Consider the following 19,125-nt stretch of genomic DNA (forward strand, 5'->3'; position numbering starts at 1 on the left):
TCTGAGTATTGTATATGATCTTTTGAGATATGAATAGAACTGTACATTGATGTTTTAAATTATAGATTTTTGTTAGACTGTTATTGATTGAAGATTATAGATAGCTCTGGTAAATGGTTTTAATGAATTGACTGAAATTCTTTCCAAATTAGACTGCACTATCAGTCTTTATAAGTCATAAAAAGCCCAGTGACAAATGTGTTGAAAGATTCCTCAATAATTTAGAAATCAAAATAATGACTTTCTATGTGGTACTGAACTAAAAAAGTCCAATCAATCTTAGAGTAAGTTCTTTCATAATGTGCAAAAGGAGTAATGTTTATTTGAAATACTAAAGTCTTATTTGAAAGATTTGTCACCAAGTATTTCATAAACAATTTGCCTCTAACAGATACTACGGATGTTGAGCAACTTTTTGCAAATGAATTTCTAGCTTGGTTTAGATCTTATGTGAGCTATTAAATTTTAAAATTTTTATTTGAATTACAACTTATTTAATACTAAAAATCCTAATATTTTAAAATTTTCTTAGATACATAACTCTGATAATAAGTATTTTAATAAAAGTTTGCAAGCACTAGCATGGAGCTTAATACAAAAATTAAATACCCGGCCAATTTATATAGTGAATGAGCTAAGATTTCATTCCAAGTCATGGAGTGAAAGAAGAAAAACTGAAAATTATAAAGTATGTGTTAGAGAGAATCTCCAATATCAAAGCTCCATATAATCACATATTTCAATAATTAGATATAAATATATATAATTGAATTGCACTAAAAAATATTAATAAACTAATTTTAGATATTCATATAATGCTTTACGAGTAGGCAACATATTTAACAATTGATTAGAATTTCAAACTTTCAAATTTCATCAATTTATCAGGGGTTGTTCATAACACTATTTTGAAGATTTAATTATACTATCATATTATTTTCTAGGATCAAAATTATTTTCTAATTAGATAAAATAGCATATTTTTGAATTGATCCAATAGAAATTCTCTAGAAAAGTATCTAAATGTGTAGAGTTGTCATATAACATATATAAAGTTACATGGCTAAAATTTTATGAGTGTAAAGTTATTCTCATTTTTATGCAAATTTATAATTTAAATGAAAAAATCTAAGTTGCCTAAAAAATGGGGGTGAGGTTGGCAAAATAAAAATGAAGTGAAATTTGATATTTTTATAAAAAGATGATTTGGCAACACGACGCTCAACCCCATAACATTGCATTGCTCTCCACTAGAGGTTACAACGCTGCAATATTGAATTGTTTTGGTAAAAAAGATAAAGAGCTTACATCACTATTAACCTAGGTGTCGCAGCGTCGTTTCAAGGAATTTTTTTTTTTTCATATATTTTAGTCAGTGTAAAAGAAATACTTTCAAATTGTTTGAATAAGTGTAAACTAAATTTAGGTGAATATTTTTTTTTTATAGTAAAATAAATATAATATAAAGACTAAAGTTGGTGGTGACCGATGGGTGCTGGCAGCAAGTGGTGGCGGCTGGTGGTGGGTGGCAGTGGTGTCCGGCAAAGGCCAATGGTGGGTAACGGCGGTGGTTGGTGGTGGCGGCTGGCGGTGGTCAAACTAGGTTGTTTGCGGTTTAAACCGTTCTCATTCAAAACTAAGCGAGTTTGAATTACCCTTAAAAAATAAAATGATTTACACTACATTTTCTTTACTTTTTATTTATTTTTCAGAAAAATCAAATGTCAAAATTTTTAAATCCCTACACTTATTTAGAATCCTAACAAACAGGTTTCTTTATTTTCTTATTACTTCATTACTATTAGGATATCAAACCGTAGAATACACTGATGGCCTATAGATTGTAGCATGAAGTGCCTCAAGATCAGTTATAAAAAATCAAAAATTTTAATTATAATTTTGAAAATTCATTTGACTTGTTGAATTATGAATCCGATCATACCATATTGAGATGAAAAATATGTAGCTGCAATATGTTTTAAAAAGATGTAACTGGTTATTGTATTTTGTTTTTAGTTTTAAAGATTTAGAAACTATACTTATCAAATCTAGTCTTGAAAAGATGTTCAAAATCCAAAGGATTTTGGCAAAATTATGATTATTCAGGCAATTTTGAATTTTAGAAATTCAAGATTAAAAAAAAAATTATTTTAACTGAAATTTTAAGAATTCAAAAATTTTCCTACCAAAATTCACTATAGGAAAATCACCCATAACTGTTCCAATGGATTACGTCCTTCGATTTTATCTTCCTAGAATTTGGCCAAAAACTGTGATGATCCTTTCGGACACTAAAGCCATTATCGTGAGCATAAGTGCAAAAACATTCATATGCTTCTGTCTCATCTTTGTATACAGCCTGAAAGGGCAAGTATAGCGCAAGTAAAGGGCAAGTATAGCGCAAGTAAAGGGCAAGTATAGCGCAAGTAAAGGGCAAGTATAGCGCAAGTAAAGGGCAAGTATAGCGCAAGTAAAGGGCAAGTATAGCGCAAGTAAAGGGCAAGTATAGCGCAAGTATAGCGCAACTATAGCGCAACTATAGCGCAACTATAGCGCAACTATAGCGCAACTATAGCGCAACTATAGCGCAACTATAGCGCAACTATAGCGCAACTATAGCGCAACTATAGCGCAACTATAGCGCAACTATAGCGCAACTATAGCGCAACTATAGCGCAACTATAGCGCAACTATAGCGCAACTATAGCGCAACTATAGCGCAACTATAGCGCAACTATAGCGCAACTATAGCGCAACTATAGCGCAACTATAGCGCAACTATAGCGCAACTATAGCGCAACTATAGCGCAACTATAGCGCAACTATAGCGCAACTATAGCGCAACTATAGCGCAACTATAGCGACAAGTTCAGTTTTTTTATTTGTCATCTTCAACCTAAAATCAATAATGAAAGCTAAGAAACAACAACATTATATTTTCTTTTTTTTTTTTACTTTTTCGACAAAAGAAATTTATTAAAAATCGCAAAATATAACATCCTAAGACTAATGAGCTGAAACCTACGTCTTCTTTCTGCGGCGATAATATTAAAACTGACTGTTTACAACTTTCTAACTTACCGAAATGTTGAAACCAGAGGAATTTCCGGCTACGTTAGCTTCCGATTCCGATTCGTGCATCCTTTCCGATTCATGCATCCTTTCCGATTCATGCACTCCCTCTTCCATTCCCTCTTCGACCTCCCTCTTCGCTGAGCAGTCCATTTCTTCTCTGCAATTTTCTGGCTCATTTTTTCTTCTACAGCAGTCTTTATTTGCGTCTTTCGCGGCTTTCAAAATGAAAAAATAGGGCGGCAATTGCTCAAAAGTTTATCAGGTCGGGTCGCTAACTCTGACAAGACATAAATCGTTAATATTAAATTAAAAAAAAGCCTAACAGATGTCGCGTTTTTATTGGCGACCGAACGGAGAGATGGCTTCGGTCACCTGACCCAATAATTTGCCCAGCGAGAGAAGTCGGCCTGACAGCATGCAAGGGCAGGTGAAAAATTGCGCGCAAGAAGTCGTCCTGACAGCATGTGCGGGCAGGTCGAAAAATTCCGAGCACTAGACAACTGATATATTCTAAAAAGTTTTCCGGCGGTTTATTTTCGAAGGAAAATTTTATTTGACGTATGTTTTTCCGGCAAAAAATTTTTTGACAAAAACTTTTCAAATCCACCAAAAAAACTGCTGGTAATACGTTATTTTTCTGTGGTGATTTAGGTTTGATAGAAGGTTAGATATTCAAGATTTCATTATTTCAAACAAAATTTTAAACCATACGTATCAAATTTGCACTAAAAAAGTGGTTTTAGAATTTAAAAATTATTCAAATTTATAAACTTTGAGGATTTTAGAAGCATATATACCTGCCAAATTAAAGATTGATTGGGGTTTCTAAAATGTAGATGTTGACAACAGTTGTTCAAAAAAGAAATGAAGAACTTAGCAAATGGAAGAAGGATAATTTTTCTTATGAAGAATGTAAGTATACTATTGATATATAAAAATATTAGACACTATTAAAGATGGAGAGAAGAACTCATCCCCACTGAAGTTTTTATAAAATTAAAAAAAAAAAGTAAAATGCAGATTTAAAAATTCTATTTTTTGTCATAAAATACTACATGGAGAATAACATATCATTTTAAAAGACAGAAATTTATTTTACAATGTATTAGAAATTAAAATAGGATTTTAAAAAAATGTCTATGTTCCCAAAGATTTTCTTCCTACCTAATGTGTGTAAGATAATGTTTATTTTAATCTAATAATAGATTCTTAATAAAAGCAAGCATTTATGATTAATTATATCCCAATATAAATGATCTCTTGGGGAACTCTTAATTAAAATAGTGGCAAACATTTTTATAATTTTAAATTTTAGAGAAGGATGTTCTTCTAAAATTTCAATTAGGTTTAGCTCAAATTTAGAATAGCATTCTTGAGAATCAATGGAAGTCAAGTAGGTGCACTTAATTCTAAAAAGATTTAAATTATTCCAAACTATCATTCATTGAGTTTTAAAGTTCTAAGGTTTTGAATTTATTATTTAAGTTATTTATTTTATTAAAAATTTTGGGCTTACATTTCATCAATACAAGATTGAAAAAATGCATAGTTCGTGAGGACTTATGATGTAGCAAATGAAAAACTATTAGCCTCGAATCCTAAAACTACAAAGAAAACTACTACACAAGTTCCCCTCTTAGACCATCTCCAACCAAAATACTCATTTTTCAGTTCAAAATATAATAATACTCTAAAATATATTAACTCAACATTAACCAAACTCCATTTCTTAACAAGAAAAATATTCTATTTATATTCTTTTTCAATTTATTTTTATATTTCCTTTTAATCATATCTTTATATTCATCAATTTTTTAAATTAAACCTTCATATAATTTTTTTAACAAAAATAAATCTCTTTTAACCAAAAATATATTAAAATTATATAATTAATAACATAATATATTTGAAAAGAAAATTTAAAATACACCAAAATTTACATTTTAAACACATAATTTAATTTTCAATCATTTTATAATATTTTTTATTTTAAAAAAAATCATCCAAGAACAATAGGACGCCAATATTGAGATCCTACTGTTCACCCTGACATGAACGGTGTGTTTAAGCGAATGGATGGAGCAAATGACAGACATCTAATAAGTGTTAGGTGTTCAGTTGGAGATGATCTTACCAGTTCAAATCCTAACTATGACAAAGGGAGAAACGAGATGATAAGCTAAGCTCTGTATAATTTCCTAAACTGTTCAAACCCTCATAATCATAATGATTGCATGGATATAATTTCATACAATTATCAATATATCATACAATTTACAATTCCGACACCGAATATCAATTCTCTTTAGCATAAAACCTGCATCATCGCAAGAAGAACCAGCAGCTCCATGGAAGTAATAATCTGATATAACAAATCGTAGATACATCAAAACACTCAATATTATAGGTGAGATAAGATTAAGCCTACTGTAAAACTACACAACAAGACATCTAGAAATCCAGTGATATCGATCAAAGGGCAACGCAAACCTTTACTTTTTGGTAGATTAACAACCAGAAGCTGCCTCAACAGCTAATGGAAACTTAGCACTTTGTACCTGCTCCCAATATATGAAAGAAATGCAAATATTAAATGAAGAAAAATATAACTCTACAAATATACAGACTAAGACAGATTTGGGCCATTTAGAGACCGTTTCTAAGGGCAAATCATTGGCGCGGGACTGGCGGTGCGGCTGGAAGCTGCCCGTAGAATCCGATCCCAGAAGGAAAAAAGCCGCCGGTGGGTGGTTGCTGCTGAGGATGTTGTTGTTTTGGTTGGGGCGGTGTGGCCGGAGGTGGTGGTTGTGTTGGAGCATTTGGTCTTGTCATTCCTACTGATACATGTGAAGGAAAAGATGGAGGTGGCAGAGGACTACCATTATACCCAAATGGTACAGAATTCATCAGTACTCCACTGCTTTGCATATAAGTTTGAGGTTGCATTGATTGTGGGGGAGGGGCGGATGGCAGAGGTGGTGGTTGTGTTGCGAACGGCTGTAATGGTTGAGTACTGTGTGGTATTGGCTGAATGCTTGTGGCAGATGATTGCGGTAGTACAAGAGGAAGAGAAGGAAGTTGATGTTGGTGTTGCTGTTGTTGTGTGATATGCCCGAAGAATTTACTGTTCATATCTGTAATGGACATTGGCTTCTCTAGCTTTGGTCTTTTGTCTGGAGGAAGCATGGGGTTACTAGAGGTGATGAATCCTGAGCTTTGGCTTCCATTCATCGAAGCAGCTTCTTCGGCGACTAAGGATGAGAGGATAGATGTGAGCACTTGTGCAGAAGAAGTGGACGCTGCAAGCTTTGCAGCAACTGCAGCAGCTGCCTTTTTGTGCTCATCCTCAACACTGGTTGTGGCATTCATGGAAGATGTTATTGGCTGTTGGTTGTGTGATGGTAGCATGGGTGGTGTTACTAGTGAGGTCTCCACTTGCGGGGCCATCGGCACGGATGCCAAGTTAACAGATGCAGAAGGGACAATAGTGGTAGGTATTGATGCAAGCATCTGCCTCATGTTGATGGCATGCTCTGCTTCTTTTTGAGCAACCTGCATTTGTTGTTTGATCATCAGGCTTGATTAGAGTGTAAAGCAGTTGAAATAATGTCTGAAATATATTATATTATTAAAAAGACAAAACTTGAAGCAGGATATTAGCTAAGTCAGACATGAAGCGGGATTTTCAAACATAAGCATCAAGAGAATTCAACAGAAATTTGTAAACACATAAAATAATAGATTGAACTCCCATATATATATATATATATATACACACATACAAACATATCAGAATTGTAAATCAAGGTTTTAAAAGGTGAAATCAGGAATCGAGGCGTTTTTTCTAAGCGAGGCGAGGCGAGGTGTAAGCCTCGAGGCGGATCGAGGCGTAAGCCTCAAAACGATTAAAATAAATTAATTTAAAATTATAAATAATGACACAAAATAACAAAATATTATGTCAACTATGAATTTGAAGATTTGTTTTAAGATAATATTACTGGAATACAAGATTTAAAATAAACTCAGTTAAAAATAAAATATCCTCTTAGGATCAAGACCCAAAGCAGGCTCATCATCACTTTGATTGTCTTCAGAAGAATCTTCATAATTAATGTCAAAGTCATCCTCCAACTCTTCTTCATCTATAATATTTTTTTCCTTTATCTCCTATATCAGTTAATATTTCATTAGCTCTAAAATGAAACAATAGTAACATACAAAATAATTCATTATATTTAAGAATACATTTAATTTTTTTTTAAGCTCCAATCTCACTTTGTTTCTTTCTTTTATATGCTTGGGTAGTTGCTTCATTGTCTTCTTCATTGACATGACTTTCTCCTTCTACTTCAACTTCAGATACATCAGCATTCTTAGGAGTAACTCATTCATCATCAGATTGTAACTCATCAACAAGCAAAGGGTCACTTTCATTCTCAATATTTCCTCGATTTTGCAATTTGAGATGTCTATCTTTCAATTTTTTGTTAAACATAACATAAACTAGTTTGTTCATTCGATCTGCCGCTAATCGATTTCTTCTCTTTGTATGAATTTGATTGAAGATACTTCAATTACGCTCGCAAGCAGAAGCCGAATACGTTAGGCTAAGAACTTTAACTGCAAAAGCTTTCAATTCAGGAACATCATCTCCAAACTGAGCCCACCAACGTTCTACATGAAGATAAACATAGTATTTTATGAATATTGATTGAAGAAGAAGACTTGAATATAAATATTAACATTAAAATTATAAATACTCAAACTATAAACATACCAGGAGATCGTGTTTTGTAGCATGCTTGTGCTGCTCTAAATCCAAACATTCTTTTCTTCAAATGAAAATCCTCAAGTTGAACATTCACTTTGAGGTAGTCTTCTTCAGAAACGAGTCTGTCCATACATGCATACAAACCAATTTCACCTCTTTGTCAACATAAAAATCCTTATCATAATGAAATTAGGGATTTAAATAGTACGTAGCAGCATGTAAGTGTTGGTGTAATTATTGATCCCACTTTTTATCTATAATATCCCATATTTCTTTATAGGCACTTTCTTGACCTCCCAATTCTTTTGCAATATCTTATTTAGCCATATTCATTGCTTCATAAATAAATCTCATAGCCGGGGCCCTCTCACCATCAACCATTCTAAGCACCTTTATTAATGGTCCTGTTGTCTTCAAAACGTAATTTGTGCTGCGCCAAAATGAATCGCCTTTCATAACAATCTTTTTAACTTGTTTTCCTTCTTGTTTTTTGGCCCATTAACATTTATTCCACTCTTCAGAAGCAAACATTACTTCCAGAGGTTATCTTAACTCCTTGAATCTCTGCAATGTTAAATATGCAGTAGCAAATCTTATAACAACAGGTTTAATAATTTCTTTGTCAGTGAATTTTCTCATCAAGCTGAGTACCCAAGAATGATTGTAGGTAAACTTACTAACAAATTTGGCCTTCTATATGGCTGATTTATGTTGAGGCAACTGTCCCAACCTCTCAAGTATCAAGTCAATACAATGTGCAGCACAAGGAGTCCAGTAAATGTGAGTCCTCTTCTCCATTAACATTCTTCCTGCAGCTTTGTATGCACTTGCATTATCAATAACAACATGTACTACTAAGGCATCTCCACTTCCTCCACAACTTCATCCAACATTTCAAACAATAATTGAGCATCATTTACAAAGCTTGAAGCATCTACTAATTTGAGAAAAACTGTTCCATATAGATTGTTGACCAAGAAATTAATAATGCTTCTATGTCGAATATCTGACCAACCATCTGACATTATTATCACTCATGTCTCAATCCAAGTCTTCTTAACATCATCCACCATTTTTAAGTTGTCTTAACCTCCTCATTCAGCATCCAAGTAAACATATCCCTTCTTTGCACCTTCGCCTGACACTTCAACTTGAGTGCCATATTTCCATACAAGATCTTTCCTTCTTGTGCCACTAGTCATGCTAACAATAGGACATATTTTAACAATTATTTGTACTACCAATAATAAAACAACGTGAATTATACCAGTCTGTCGGGGGTCCAAGGGGGCGCTACCCCCTGGCGGGGTTCAACCTATAATTCTGAAATTACAGTAATTTTGAAATTCTGCTTGTTGTATATGCTCAATACCGAGCGCACCGAGCATGTGCCGCTCGGTACCGAGCGTATACTTGCTCGGTACCGAGCATGTACTTGCTCGGTACCGAGCGGTACTGGCTCGGTACCGAGCGGTACTGGCTCAGTACCGAGCATCTACTGAGCAGTACTGAGCATGTACTAAGTGGTAGCAGTACCGAGCTTGTACATGCTCGGTACCGAGCTTGCACATGCTCGGTACCGAGCTTGCACATGCTCGGTACCGAGCTTGCACATGCTCGGTACCGAGCATGTACTGAGCAGACGAATGAAAGAAAGTCGAATCAGGAGTTATTCAAGCTTTCATTACTGCACGTCAAAGTCAAGGCCACAACACCGCGTACCTGCTCTTCCGACCTAACTGATGCCTAAACGTTTCCTGCACTCACAACTTCGGCTTCGTTTCTTTCCCTGCGTCGTCTCCTTCCGACTTCGTCTCCTACGCTCACGGCTTCATCTCCTTCCCTCACGGCTTCGCCTCTAGTTCGTCTTTCAATTCTCACAGGAAGACCTAATCCTATATGCGAATACACGAACACGAATCGGCTGCGTCGTATTTACATATAAACCGAAGAAAAAATTTCAAGGCGGTGCCTCATACTGCCTCGAGGCGTTACGCTCTAATGCGTACACCTCGTGCGAAAAAATCGTAGGCTTCGCTGGATGGTTCGAGGCGTAAGCCCAGATACGCATGACTTCTGTCTCGACTTGAGGCGCGACTCAATGCGGACGCCTCGTCCGCTTTTTTAATGGTTGCTGTAAATGCACTTAATCAAATCAAGCTCACTAGGCCACTTTGGCTTTTGGATCTCAACATCATTAAGGGCTACTCCACTTGATTCAATCACGACTCAATTGGTCTATATGTATCATATAAATGGATAAGTTATAGATCATATCTTATTCCAAAGCCATATGAACATGTTATGATGATCCTATAAAACCTTATATCAAAACTCTAATCTCTCATTTCCCCCAATTATTGTCGACTCACATTTTCTCCCCCGCCCCCAACACCAAATAAACACACCAATTCTAGAAGCAAAAAGCTCAATCACCCATGTCAGTGTACACTCCTATCCTTGAAGCTGCCATCACCACCACTAGAAGATGTCGGAACTTTATTCACGTTGAGACCTATTTGCTGGAGTAGAAGTTCCTCTGCATTAGCTTATACCTATGTGCAGAAATACAAGACAACTGAACACATAGAAACAAAGAAGCAAGAAGAAGAAGATAAGCAAAAGAAGAAAGGGCAGGGTTAAGAGACTACAAAGAAGAAAAAATGCCATTATATTTGCAAACTAGTAGTAGGTTAGGAAAACAAATTGAAGGACACACGGAAAATAGCTAATGGAGGGAAAGGCTACCAACGCTGGACATTCCTCAATCAATCTGCATTGCTACGTGGTAGCTTAAGTGTGCTCCTGATGCTGGCAAACAAGCCTGATTTTTTTTTAATGTTACTTGAATCATTATAGATTCATTAGACCACAAAGTTATTTTAATTCTTTTCAGGCTTATTTTAGCCTATCCTTAAGGCTGTTAGTTGGCTCTTAACGATCCTATAACATAAATGGGATTATTAAGAAGAAATTACATTGATCTACTGTATTATAAATGAAAGTTTCCCTTTTCCATGGATGTGAAGTTCTTGATCAAGTATGAGATAAAAAGCCCTTCTAGGGTGTAATGTCCTAGTTCAAGCACAAAGGTTGTGATTAAGTTTTCTTAATCATTGTTATTTAGTTTAATCCAACTATTCCTATTTTCTGACGTATGTATTGTCTTTACTAATTCTTTCATGGATCGTTTTTACCTTAAAATTTGAGCTAATTAAGTTTAATTAGTTAGTTAAGCCATAATTTGGATTAATTTGAGGCCAAGCATTGAACTTGGTTTCATTTAAATAGGTGAAGAACCCAGTAAATTTAAGAATGAGCTTAATTGAACATACAAAACATTAATCTCATGCATCAAATTGAGAAGAAATGCCACCTAATTAATTGGGTTTTGTAGAAAACTATCACAATATGAAAAATTATTTTAAATTTTATTGCTTGAATCAATACAAAGTGTGAAGTATATAAACACTAATTCAAAAATAAATCAAAGTTGTTTACAAAAAAGGAAAACAAAGCACCCAAGATGAGGCCACAACTAGAAGTGAAAGAGTAGACACACGGAGTGCGATCTAAAGATCATAAGAGGACCAATCTAATGGTTAGAACTTAGAACTCTTGATCCGTATCAAAGTTCCCTACAAAGATTGGTTGACTATGATTCCCAAATCAATTAATTTTTTATACTATCACATATCTACTCTTTTCATTCTTTATCTGCATCCAATTTTTGACATAGTTTAGTTAGGGTTTCACAAGATATACAATCAATCATTTTTATTTTTTTCGATAAAGCTATAATATATTTTTGTTGAGAGATGAATACTGTTTAATCTGCTTGAGCAACTTCTATTCCCAAGTAATATTATAATTTTCCAAACTCTTTGATCTTGAATTCCTTAACATATTTTTTTCAAAGAGACTCATTTTCTCTTTTATCATCAGCTGTGACAATTATATCAATAACACATATGATAAAAATTGAGATTATACCATCAGTGTAATGTTTATGAAGAGCATATGATCTCCTAGGCTTTATTTCTACTCATCTTCATTCATAGATTTAGTAAATCAATCAAACCAAGCTCTTGGAAATTATTTGAAGTCGTACAAAGCATAAGCGTCAAATTTCTTGATAGCCAATTCTATATGATTGAATATTCATTTAACAACCAATCTTCTTTATTATGTTTTAAGCTTACATCTACTTTACATTTTACTAAATAATTCAGTTGCATCCCACTGATTCTTCTATTTTAGTAATTCAATAATTGTCAGTGTGATTTTTCTTTAGAGCATTTCTTTCTTCTCATATAGCATCTTTCTAATTCTTGTTTTCAAAATACTTTGAACAAAGATTGTGATTTTGAGATAAAATTACAATTGATGTATATAAGAAAGGCTTTAAAGGTAGGAGATAAATTTTGAAAAGATATGTACAACGAGATGAGATATAAAGAAAAATGTGTAATGATGGGCTGATCATTGTTAATTGATAAAGGTTTCAAGTCTTGATCCTGCTATAGATTTTGATTTAGTTTATTCCTTGTATAGATTTTGGTTTAGTTTATTCATTGTATAGATTTTAAGAGAGATAATGTCCACTTTTACATTTTACTAAATAATTCTTTGCATCCTATAGATTTCTTCTATTTTGGTAACTCAATGATCTCTCAAGTGTGATTGTTCTTCATAGCATTTATTTCTTCGCCCATAACATCCTTCTAATTCTTGTTTTCAAATACCTCGAACTAAGTTTGTGATTTTATGATAAAATTACAATTGATATATATATATATATATAATAAAGGCTTTAAGCTATGATGCACTGACACTCCATTTAAAGAGAGAATGTAGTGTCGGATACGGAAATGTGCCCGACACAGCGGGGACACGTGTCGAACATGAGTTAGCATATCAAATTAAAAAATAAATTAAGTTAAAACGGACATGAGTGTCCTGATATTTAATAATTAAATTTATGTAAATTACAAAATATTTATATTTTGATATTCTTTTAATATATATCTGGTATTCAAGTTGCGGATAGAGTCCTAGGTTTTCATTTTAATGCCTTGTATCCCTTTAATGCGCGACCAGGCGAGTGAGGCGAGGTCTCTACCCATCGTCTTCGTCATTTCTGCGCGTAGGCTTGGCCAAACCGAGCACGTCTTCTTCGTCTTCCTTGTTCCTTTGTATTCAGCCAATGTCCATTCATCTTTGTTGCAACGAGGCGAGCCAACCGGGCACAATTTCAAGCCCTGTAAGTTTGATTGAAGCAGTTTGCTCCTCTATTCTTCATTTATGTGCGGAGATCTGACTTGTTCGGTCGTTCATCTTCTCTTCATTGAAGTGTTCCGACTTCCAATATTGATGCATGCTCCTCGAAGACAGAGGAGTGAGCTGAGCCAATGTTCTCTATTCAAATTCTCTTAATGTTTTGGAAGAGCTCTATATTTTCAAGATCTCTATTTTTAACCAATATTTTTTAAATATTCACTAGGTTTAACTGTGATTCTAATGTGTAGCATATGAATTTAACATTTTATTTATCTAAAAATAAAATGTCATTGCAATGAGAAAGATTCGCATCAAGTTTAGAATGACAAAGGCAAAATAACAACTAAAACAGTAGACTTACAATATGTCTTACAATATGAAACCTAGATTTACAATATGTTGTACATTCATAACATTTTTTTAGTTTTATTTGAAACCCTAGACTTAAGAGTTAAGCATTATACCACATAAAAGTAGGAAGCAATAGTTTCAAATTAGGGAAGTTTTTGACTTTTTATTTGACGTATTTTAAATATCTTACAATGTGTCACCCAATTTATTAAGACTTTATTACTTCTATTTCACCAATGTTTTTAAAAGCAAAATGAGCTCTAGTGTTGGTGAGATTGGATTAGACGAAAGTTCAAAAGAGCCTTATATAGAAACTGATAAGCCCTTATGGAATCATGTTACAAAGTTACGAAAAACTTTTGAAGGATGAGGAAATGTATCATTCAAATGCAATTATTATGGTGTCACCTACAAATAATCCTATTCTAGGATGAAAGCATATCTACTTACGATTGGTGGCCATGAAATTAAAACACGTCCTAAGATTAAAATGATACTTCCTAAAGAGATACATTTGTCATCTACTCATGATTAATCTCACACTTCTTCCTCCTATATTAGAGTTGATTATGCTAGTTCATTTAGGAGTAAAGGATATGAATCAAAGAAAAAAAAAAGTAGTTGCCAATAATTCTTTAGAGAAGGCTTTTAAGATGTAGATGCGAGAGCAACTTGATGGTGAAACTGCAATAATATTTTTCAAGTGGGATATCCTTTCAACCTTACAAGGAATTCTTATTATAAGCATGCGTTCACTTTTTTGCATGTAATAACAATCTTACAGGTTATATTCCACCTGGATACAATACAACAAGATTAAAATTATTGTATAGGGATAGATAATATTGAGACATTGCTTGAACCAACGAAAGGAGCGTGGAAAGAAAAATATGTTAGTTTGATGTGTGATGTTGGACTGATCCTCAAAAAAGATCACTCATCAATTTCATGGCTGTTATAGAGAATTACCCAATATTCATCAAAGCTGTGAATTATGAAAGATAATATAAGAAAAAATATTCATTTTCAATTTGATTAAGAGGTGATAGTAATGATTGGGCCATCAAATGTTGTATGTAGAGCTGCATCATTGTTGGTTGAGCAAACATATCCTTATATATTCTAGACTCCATGTGTTGTGTATACTTTAAATCTTGATGTTGACCCACTTGCTGTGCAGTACGTATCTGATCGATGACTAGCCTTAATCGAAAGTTCTCTCTCGTGATCGGGAGGGGTAATTAACTATAGGGGCTTGCGCCTATAGGAAACCGGAACTCAGATCATAAAGTCCTCGCAAAATGAGGGCGAAATCTCTGGGTAGTGTCTTATCTACAAACCCATCTGCCTTCCAAAATTTACCTCGGAACTTAGTCAGTTAAAACTCCCTCGCTGAATAAGAAAAGCGAGCGGAGGCCGGGGCCGAATTTTCGGAGCCCACACTTGATTTAAAAAATATTTGTGCAGCAAAAACTACAGAGGCTAATGAAATCATTTATACTGAATGTCATTGGATAACAGTAGTTGCAGGTGATGTTGTTCTGATAAAAAAATTTATTATGAACCACTCATTAAGACTTTCAATCTTTAACGATTTCTCACATTTGAGAATGTTGGATGTTGCAGAAACACATTTTGCCTCTATAATAATCATGTTGAGAATGTTTAAACAAATAAAAAATACTCTTCAAACTATAGTGATTAGTGATAAGTGATCTTGCTATCGAGAAGATGTTGGTGGGATAATATAGATTATATTTTGACTTTAACCAATTCAATTTATGATATGTTAAGAGAGTCTAACATAAATAAATTATGCCTATATTTGATTAATGAGATGTGAGACTCTATGTTAACAAAAGTGAAAGAAATAATATGCAGACATGGAAGAAAGACACATGATGAAGACTTAAGTTTTTGGAGCATGTCCATACTATTCTTGAGGATTGGTGGAGCAAAAGTAACACACCTCTTCATTGTTTGACTCATTCATTAAATCCAAGGTAAATTTGAATATATCTTATAAATTAGTTTTTAATTTGTCAGCTAATGAATTAATAATTTTACATTATTTGTTCAAGTAAAGAATGGCTTCAAGAAAACCCTCAATGTGTCTCGCCACAAAAAAATTTAGAAGTTTCAAAAATGAGAAAGATATGTCTGAAATGATATTTCCCAAATGAGGAGAGAGAAAGATTAATATAAAACTTGTAAAGTTCTTTGGATATTTTGAGAATTTTGGTGATAAAAAAACTTTGGTTAATAGATGGAGGATTGATCTAAAGATGTGGTGGTTGATTCATGGAGCTGCAACACTGCTTCTTCAAACAGTAGCAATAAAATTTCTTGATCAAATTTTATCCTTCTCTTGTTATGCGAGAAATTGGAGCACATACTCATTTATTCAATCGATAAAGAGGAACAAAATTATTCCACAATAGGCTGAACATTTAATATATGTGTATATAATTTTTTGTCTTCTTCTATCAAAGAAGACCCCACTTTATATGGCTTATGTTGAACCGATACGAACACGGCAACACGATACGAATACGGGACACGTCAATTCTTAAAAATACAGGATACTGGTAAGACGCGGACACGACATTATAATTTATAAATCATACATAAAAATTAAGAAAATAATCAAAGCATAATTTTTGAAATCACAAAAAAAATGAATGTAATATCATTTATAGCCTTGTATCTTATAATATCAAAATAAAAGTAAGCATTAAATGTCTAATACAACAACAAAAGCATAAACATAAATTATCTAGCATATGAACTTTCAACTATTTAATAGAAGGAATGATATGATTAGCTTCTTTAGTGGTTTGTCTTTGAACTTTTATATCATCTTCAATAAATACAATAGCTTCTAATTTAGGCTCATCAAGTGAAAGATTAGCATTTTCTAATATTCTCATATCATCAAGAGACTCAAATCCATCTCGAAAATGAGAGAACCTTGCTCGCAACTGCGGAAGTAAATACAAGTCTTATTTTTCAATTTTTTTTTTTAAATTTTCAACAGACAGGAGTATCCTTTTTAAATTAAATAATATTTTAATTGGATACGGCAAAGCCGTATTCGACATGTATCGGTGCCGTATCGGAGGCATATCCATGTATCGGTGTATCATATATAGCACACCTTCATAAATAGGTGCAACATAGTATATGGCAAGTGATAACAAGATGTGGGATACTGTTGGGAATGGGTTCGAGTCCCTTTATGATATGAGAATATTGGAGATTGCAAATCCTTCTCTTGATGAACCAGAGTTGGAAACAATGATATTCAATGATGATGATATTAAAGGCCAAAGACAAATCTCTGAAGCTACTCCTATCATTCCCTCTACTTAGTAGTTGAAACATGATATTGTACTAAATGATTTTTTACTTATATTTTTATGGTTGTACTAAACAGATTGTTCTAAACATTTTATATTATAAGCTAAACAAGTTATCATGATATTGATTTGTTATTATTTGTCATTTCTAAGATGATATTACCTCAATTTATATATACTATATTAAAAAAAATTATTATACTGAATCTGCGCCACACCCATGTCCTACATAAAAAAAAAAACTGTCCTGTGTCCGTGTCGTCATGTCCGTATCCGTGCATCATAGGCTTTAAGGGTAGAAGATAAATTTTGAAAAGATAAGTACTACGAGATGAGATGTAAAAAATAATGTATAATGATGGTTTAATCATTGTTAACTGATAAAGGTTTCAAGTTTTGATCTTGCTTTAGATTTTGGTTTAGTTTATTCCTTGTATATATTTTAAGAGATAATGTCTTGATTTTTTAAAGTTTGTGTTATAGGAATGCCTAGATGGATGATAAATATTTCATCAAATTAATCGTTTGGTTAAAAGTTATCCCCCTAAAGATGAGTTTAATTGAAAAAAAATATTGAATCACATTAATGGTGACATCTTTTGAAGTAAATGATTTTTTGGTGATAGAATCCTAGTTTAAAATTGCGCAATAAGAGGTGCGCCTCTACGCAATTTGGACCAAGGACGCCTTATTGTCTAAGCAATTTTGGCGTTTGATGAGGCGTACGCCTCAAGCAGAGTGAGGCGCGCCTTAATTGCGCAATTTTGCTTGAGGCGTGCACCTCATAGAAATGGTCCCACTCACTGTAAATAAAAATGAAATTAGGCTCTCCCTTGTACTAGTCCAAGCCAAACCGCAAGCTCCCGAACCCGCAAGCTCCCAAACCCGCAAGCTCCCCATCCCGATCCCGCGAGCTCCCGAAGTCGATCTCCAGCACGTCTCCGCCGCTCGCCGGGTTTAGGACAAGGTGTTGTTTTTATGGTTTTGTACTTTGGGACATAATTTTATTGCATCTATTTTCTTACTTTTCACTAATTTCACATGTCATTTAGATGTTTTTTATTGTATGATAGAATCTTGCTATTATTTACCTGCTAAAACCCTTAAATTCTTATTTATGCAATTCTGCGTCCGTGAGGCTTACGCCTCACATCGCCTTGAGGCTTATGCCTCGCCTCACGGACGAAAAACGTCTCGAGGCTTATTTATGCAATTTTAAACCTTGGATAGAATGATAAAGTTATACACCTTTTTAGTGGAGAAATACCAAAAAAGACAGATTTGCGAGCTCTAGGAACAACTCTACGCCTGTATTATTTGTGGATGTGGACATAAGCCTAAAGATTTTGGGATAAAATTTTGAGAGAAGTTGTTGGAGGGAAAGAACTCATAGTTTATAAGACTTTGAAGATGATTACTATTGAAGGTATTCTATTAATTAGGTAATATTGCTTCTCATTATTAAGTCCGCACTTGATTTTAGAAGAGAAGAGTCCTACTGACTTTGAAAAGAAGATGATTTTTTTCTTTCTTTAGCTTGATTTTATTAGAAAGTGTCATACAAAAGAAATGGTAGATGATACTAACTTTCTGAAATAAAGATGTAATGCGTGATTAAAGATGTAATGCATGATTAAAGTAATAACAAGTATTATCAATCCGAAATACTATGATGTTAGCATGAAATTAATTTTGTATTGTAGTGATGAAAATGAGGAGAATAATGTTAACATCAAAAGTTTGCTTGTTGAAAGAAATCCATGTCATCCAAATGTGATCATCAATGAAGGTGATAATTCATGTATCTAAAGAAATATTGGTGATTATGAAAGGTCCTCAAATATCATAGTGAAGAATTAGAAAGACTGGAGGACCTAGAGTCAATTTTAGGAAAAAACAACACAATGATGTTTGACAATTACACAAATCTCAGAAAAAAAAAAATTTCATGTTTAAATTAAAAAGAAAGTAAATAGACATTGTGGGATTTTAAAAGAGGGATGATTAGCTATAATGATGTTCCCAAATAGCTTTTGAATTGAAGGTGAAATGAAGAAACAGAACTAAGTGATATTTGAGGACCTTGGCCAAAATTAAATAAATTAAGAGGCGGAGAGAAGATAAAGGTGAGAAGACGTACTAAAAATCAACAAATGTGGTGCTCCTATTGAAGGCCATGGTGCAAGTGGTGATAAGAGCTCAATAGCAAAATCTTTGGCTGCTATCTGGCATATAAAGGAATTTTGACCAAGAGGTTAATGTTAATTGTGACGAGGTCCAAGTGGG

The 19,125-nt window shown here is 33.7% G+C and overlaps 1 protein-coding gene across 4 annotated transcripts in view; it reads right to left on the minus strand.

Moving 5' to 3' along the window:
* Positions 1–5,269: 5,269 nt before the first annotated feature.
* Positions 5,270–19,125, minus strand: part of LOC110095690 (regulation of nuclear pre-mRNA domain-containing protein 1B) — a 99,643-nt gene continuing 85,787 nt past the window's right edge. For 3 of the 4 annotated variants that reach the window (XM_028692252.1, XM_028692251.1, XM_020821327.2), the window contains one exon: positions 5,270–6,627. In XM_028692252.1, coding sequence (XP_028548085.1) covers positions 5,746–6,627 — 882 coding nt within the window. In that variant the 3' untranslated portion in view covers positions 5,270–5,745. The remainder of the gene's footprint in view (positions 6,628–19,125) is intronic. The other variant, XM_020821326.2, reaches the window with a different exon arrangement.

This window comes from Dendrobium catenatum, unplaced genomic scaffold, assembly GCF_001605985.2.
Source record: "Dendrobium catenatum unplaced genomic scaffold, ASM160598v2 original_scaffold_153559, whole genome shotgun sequence".
In the NCBI taxonomy this organism is placed as follows: domain Eukaryota; kingdom Viridiplantae; phylum Streptophyta; class Magnoliopsida; order Asparagales; family Orchidaceae; genus Dendrobium; species Dendrobium catenatum.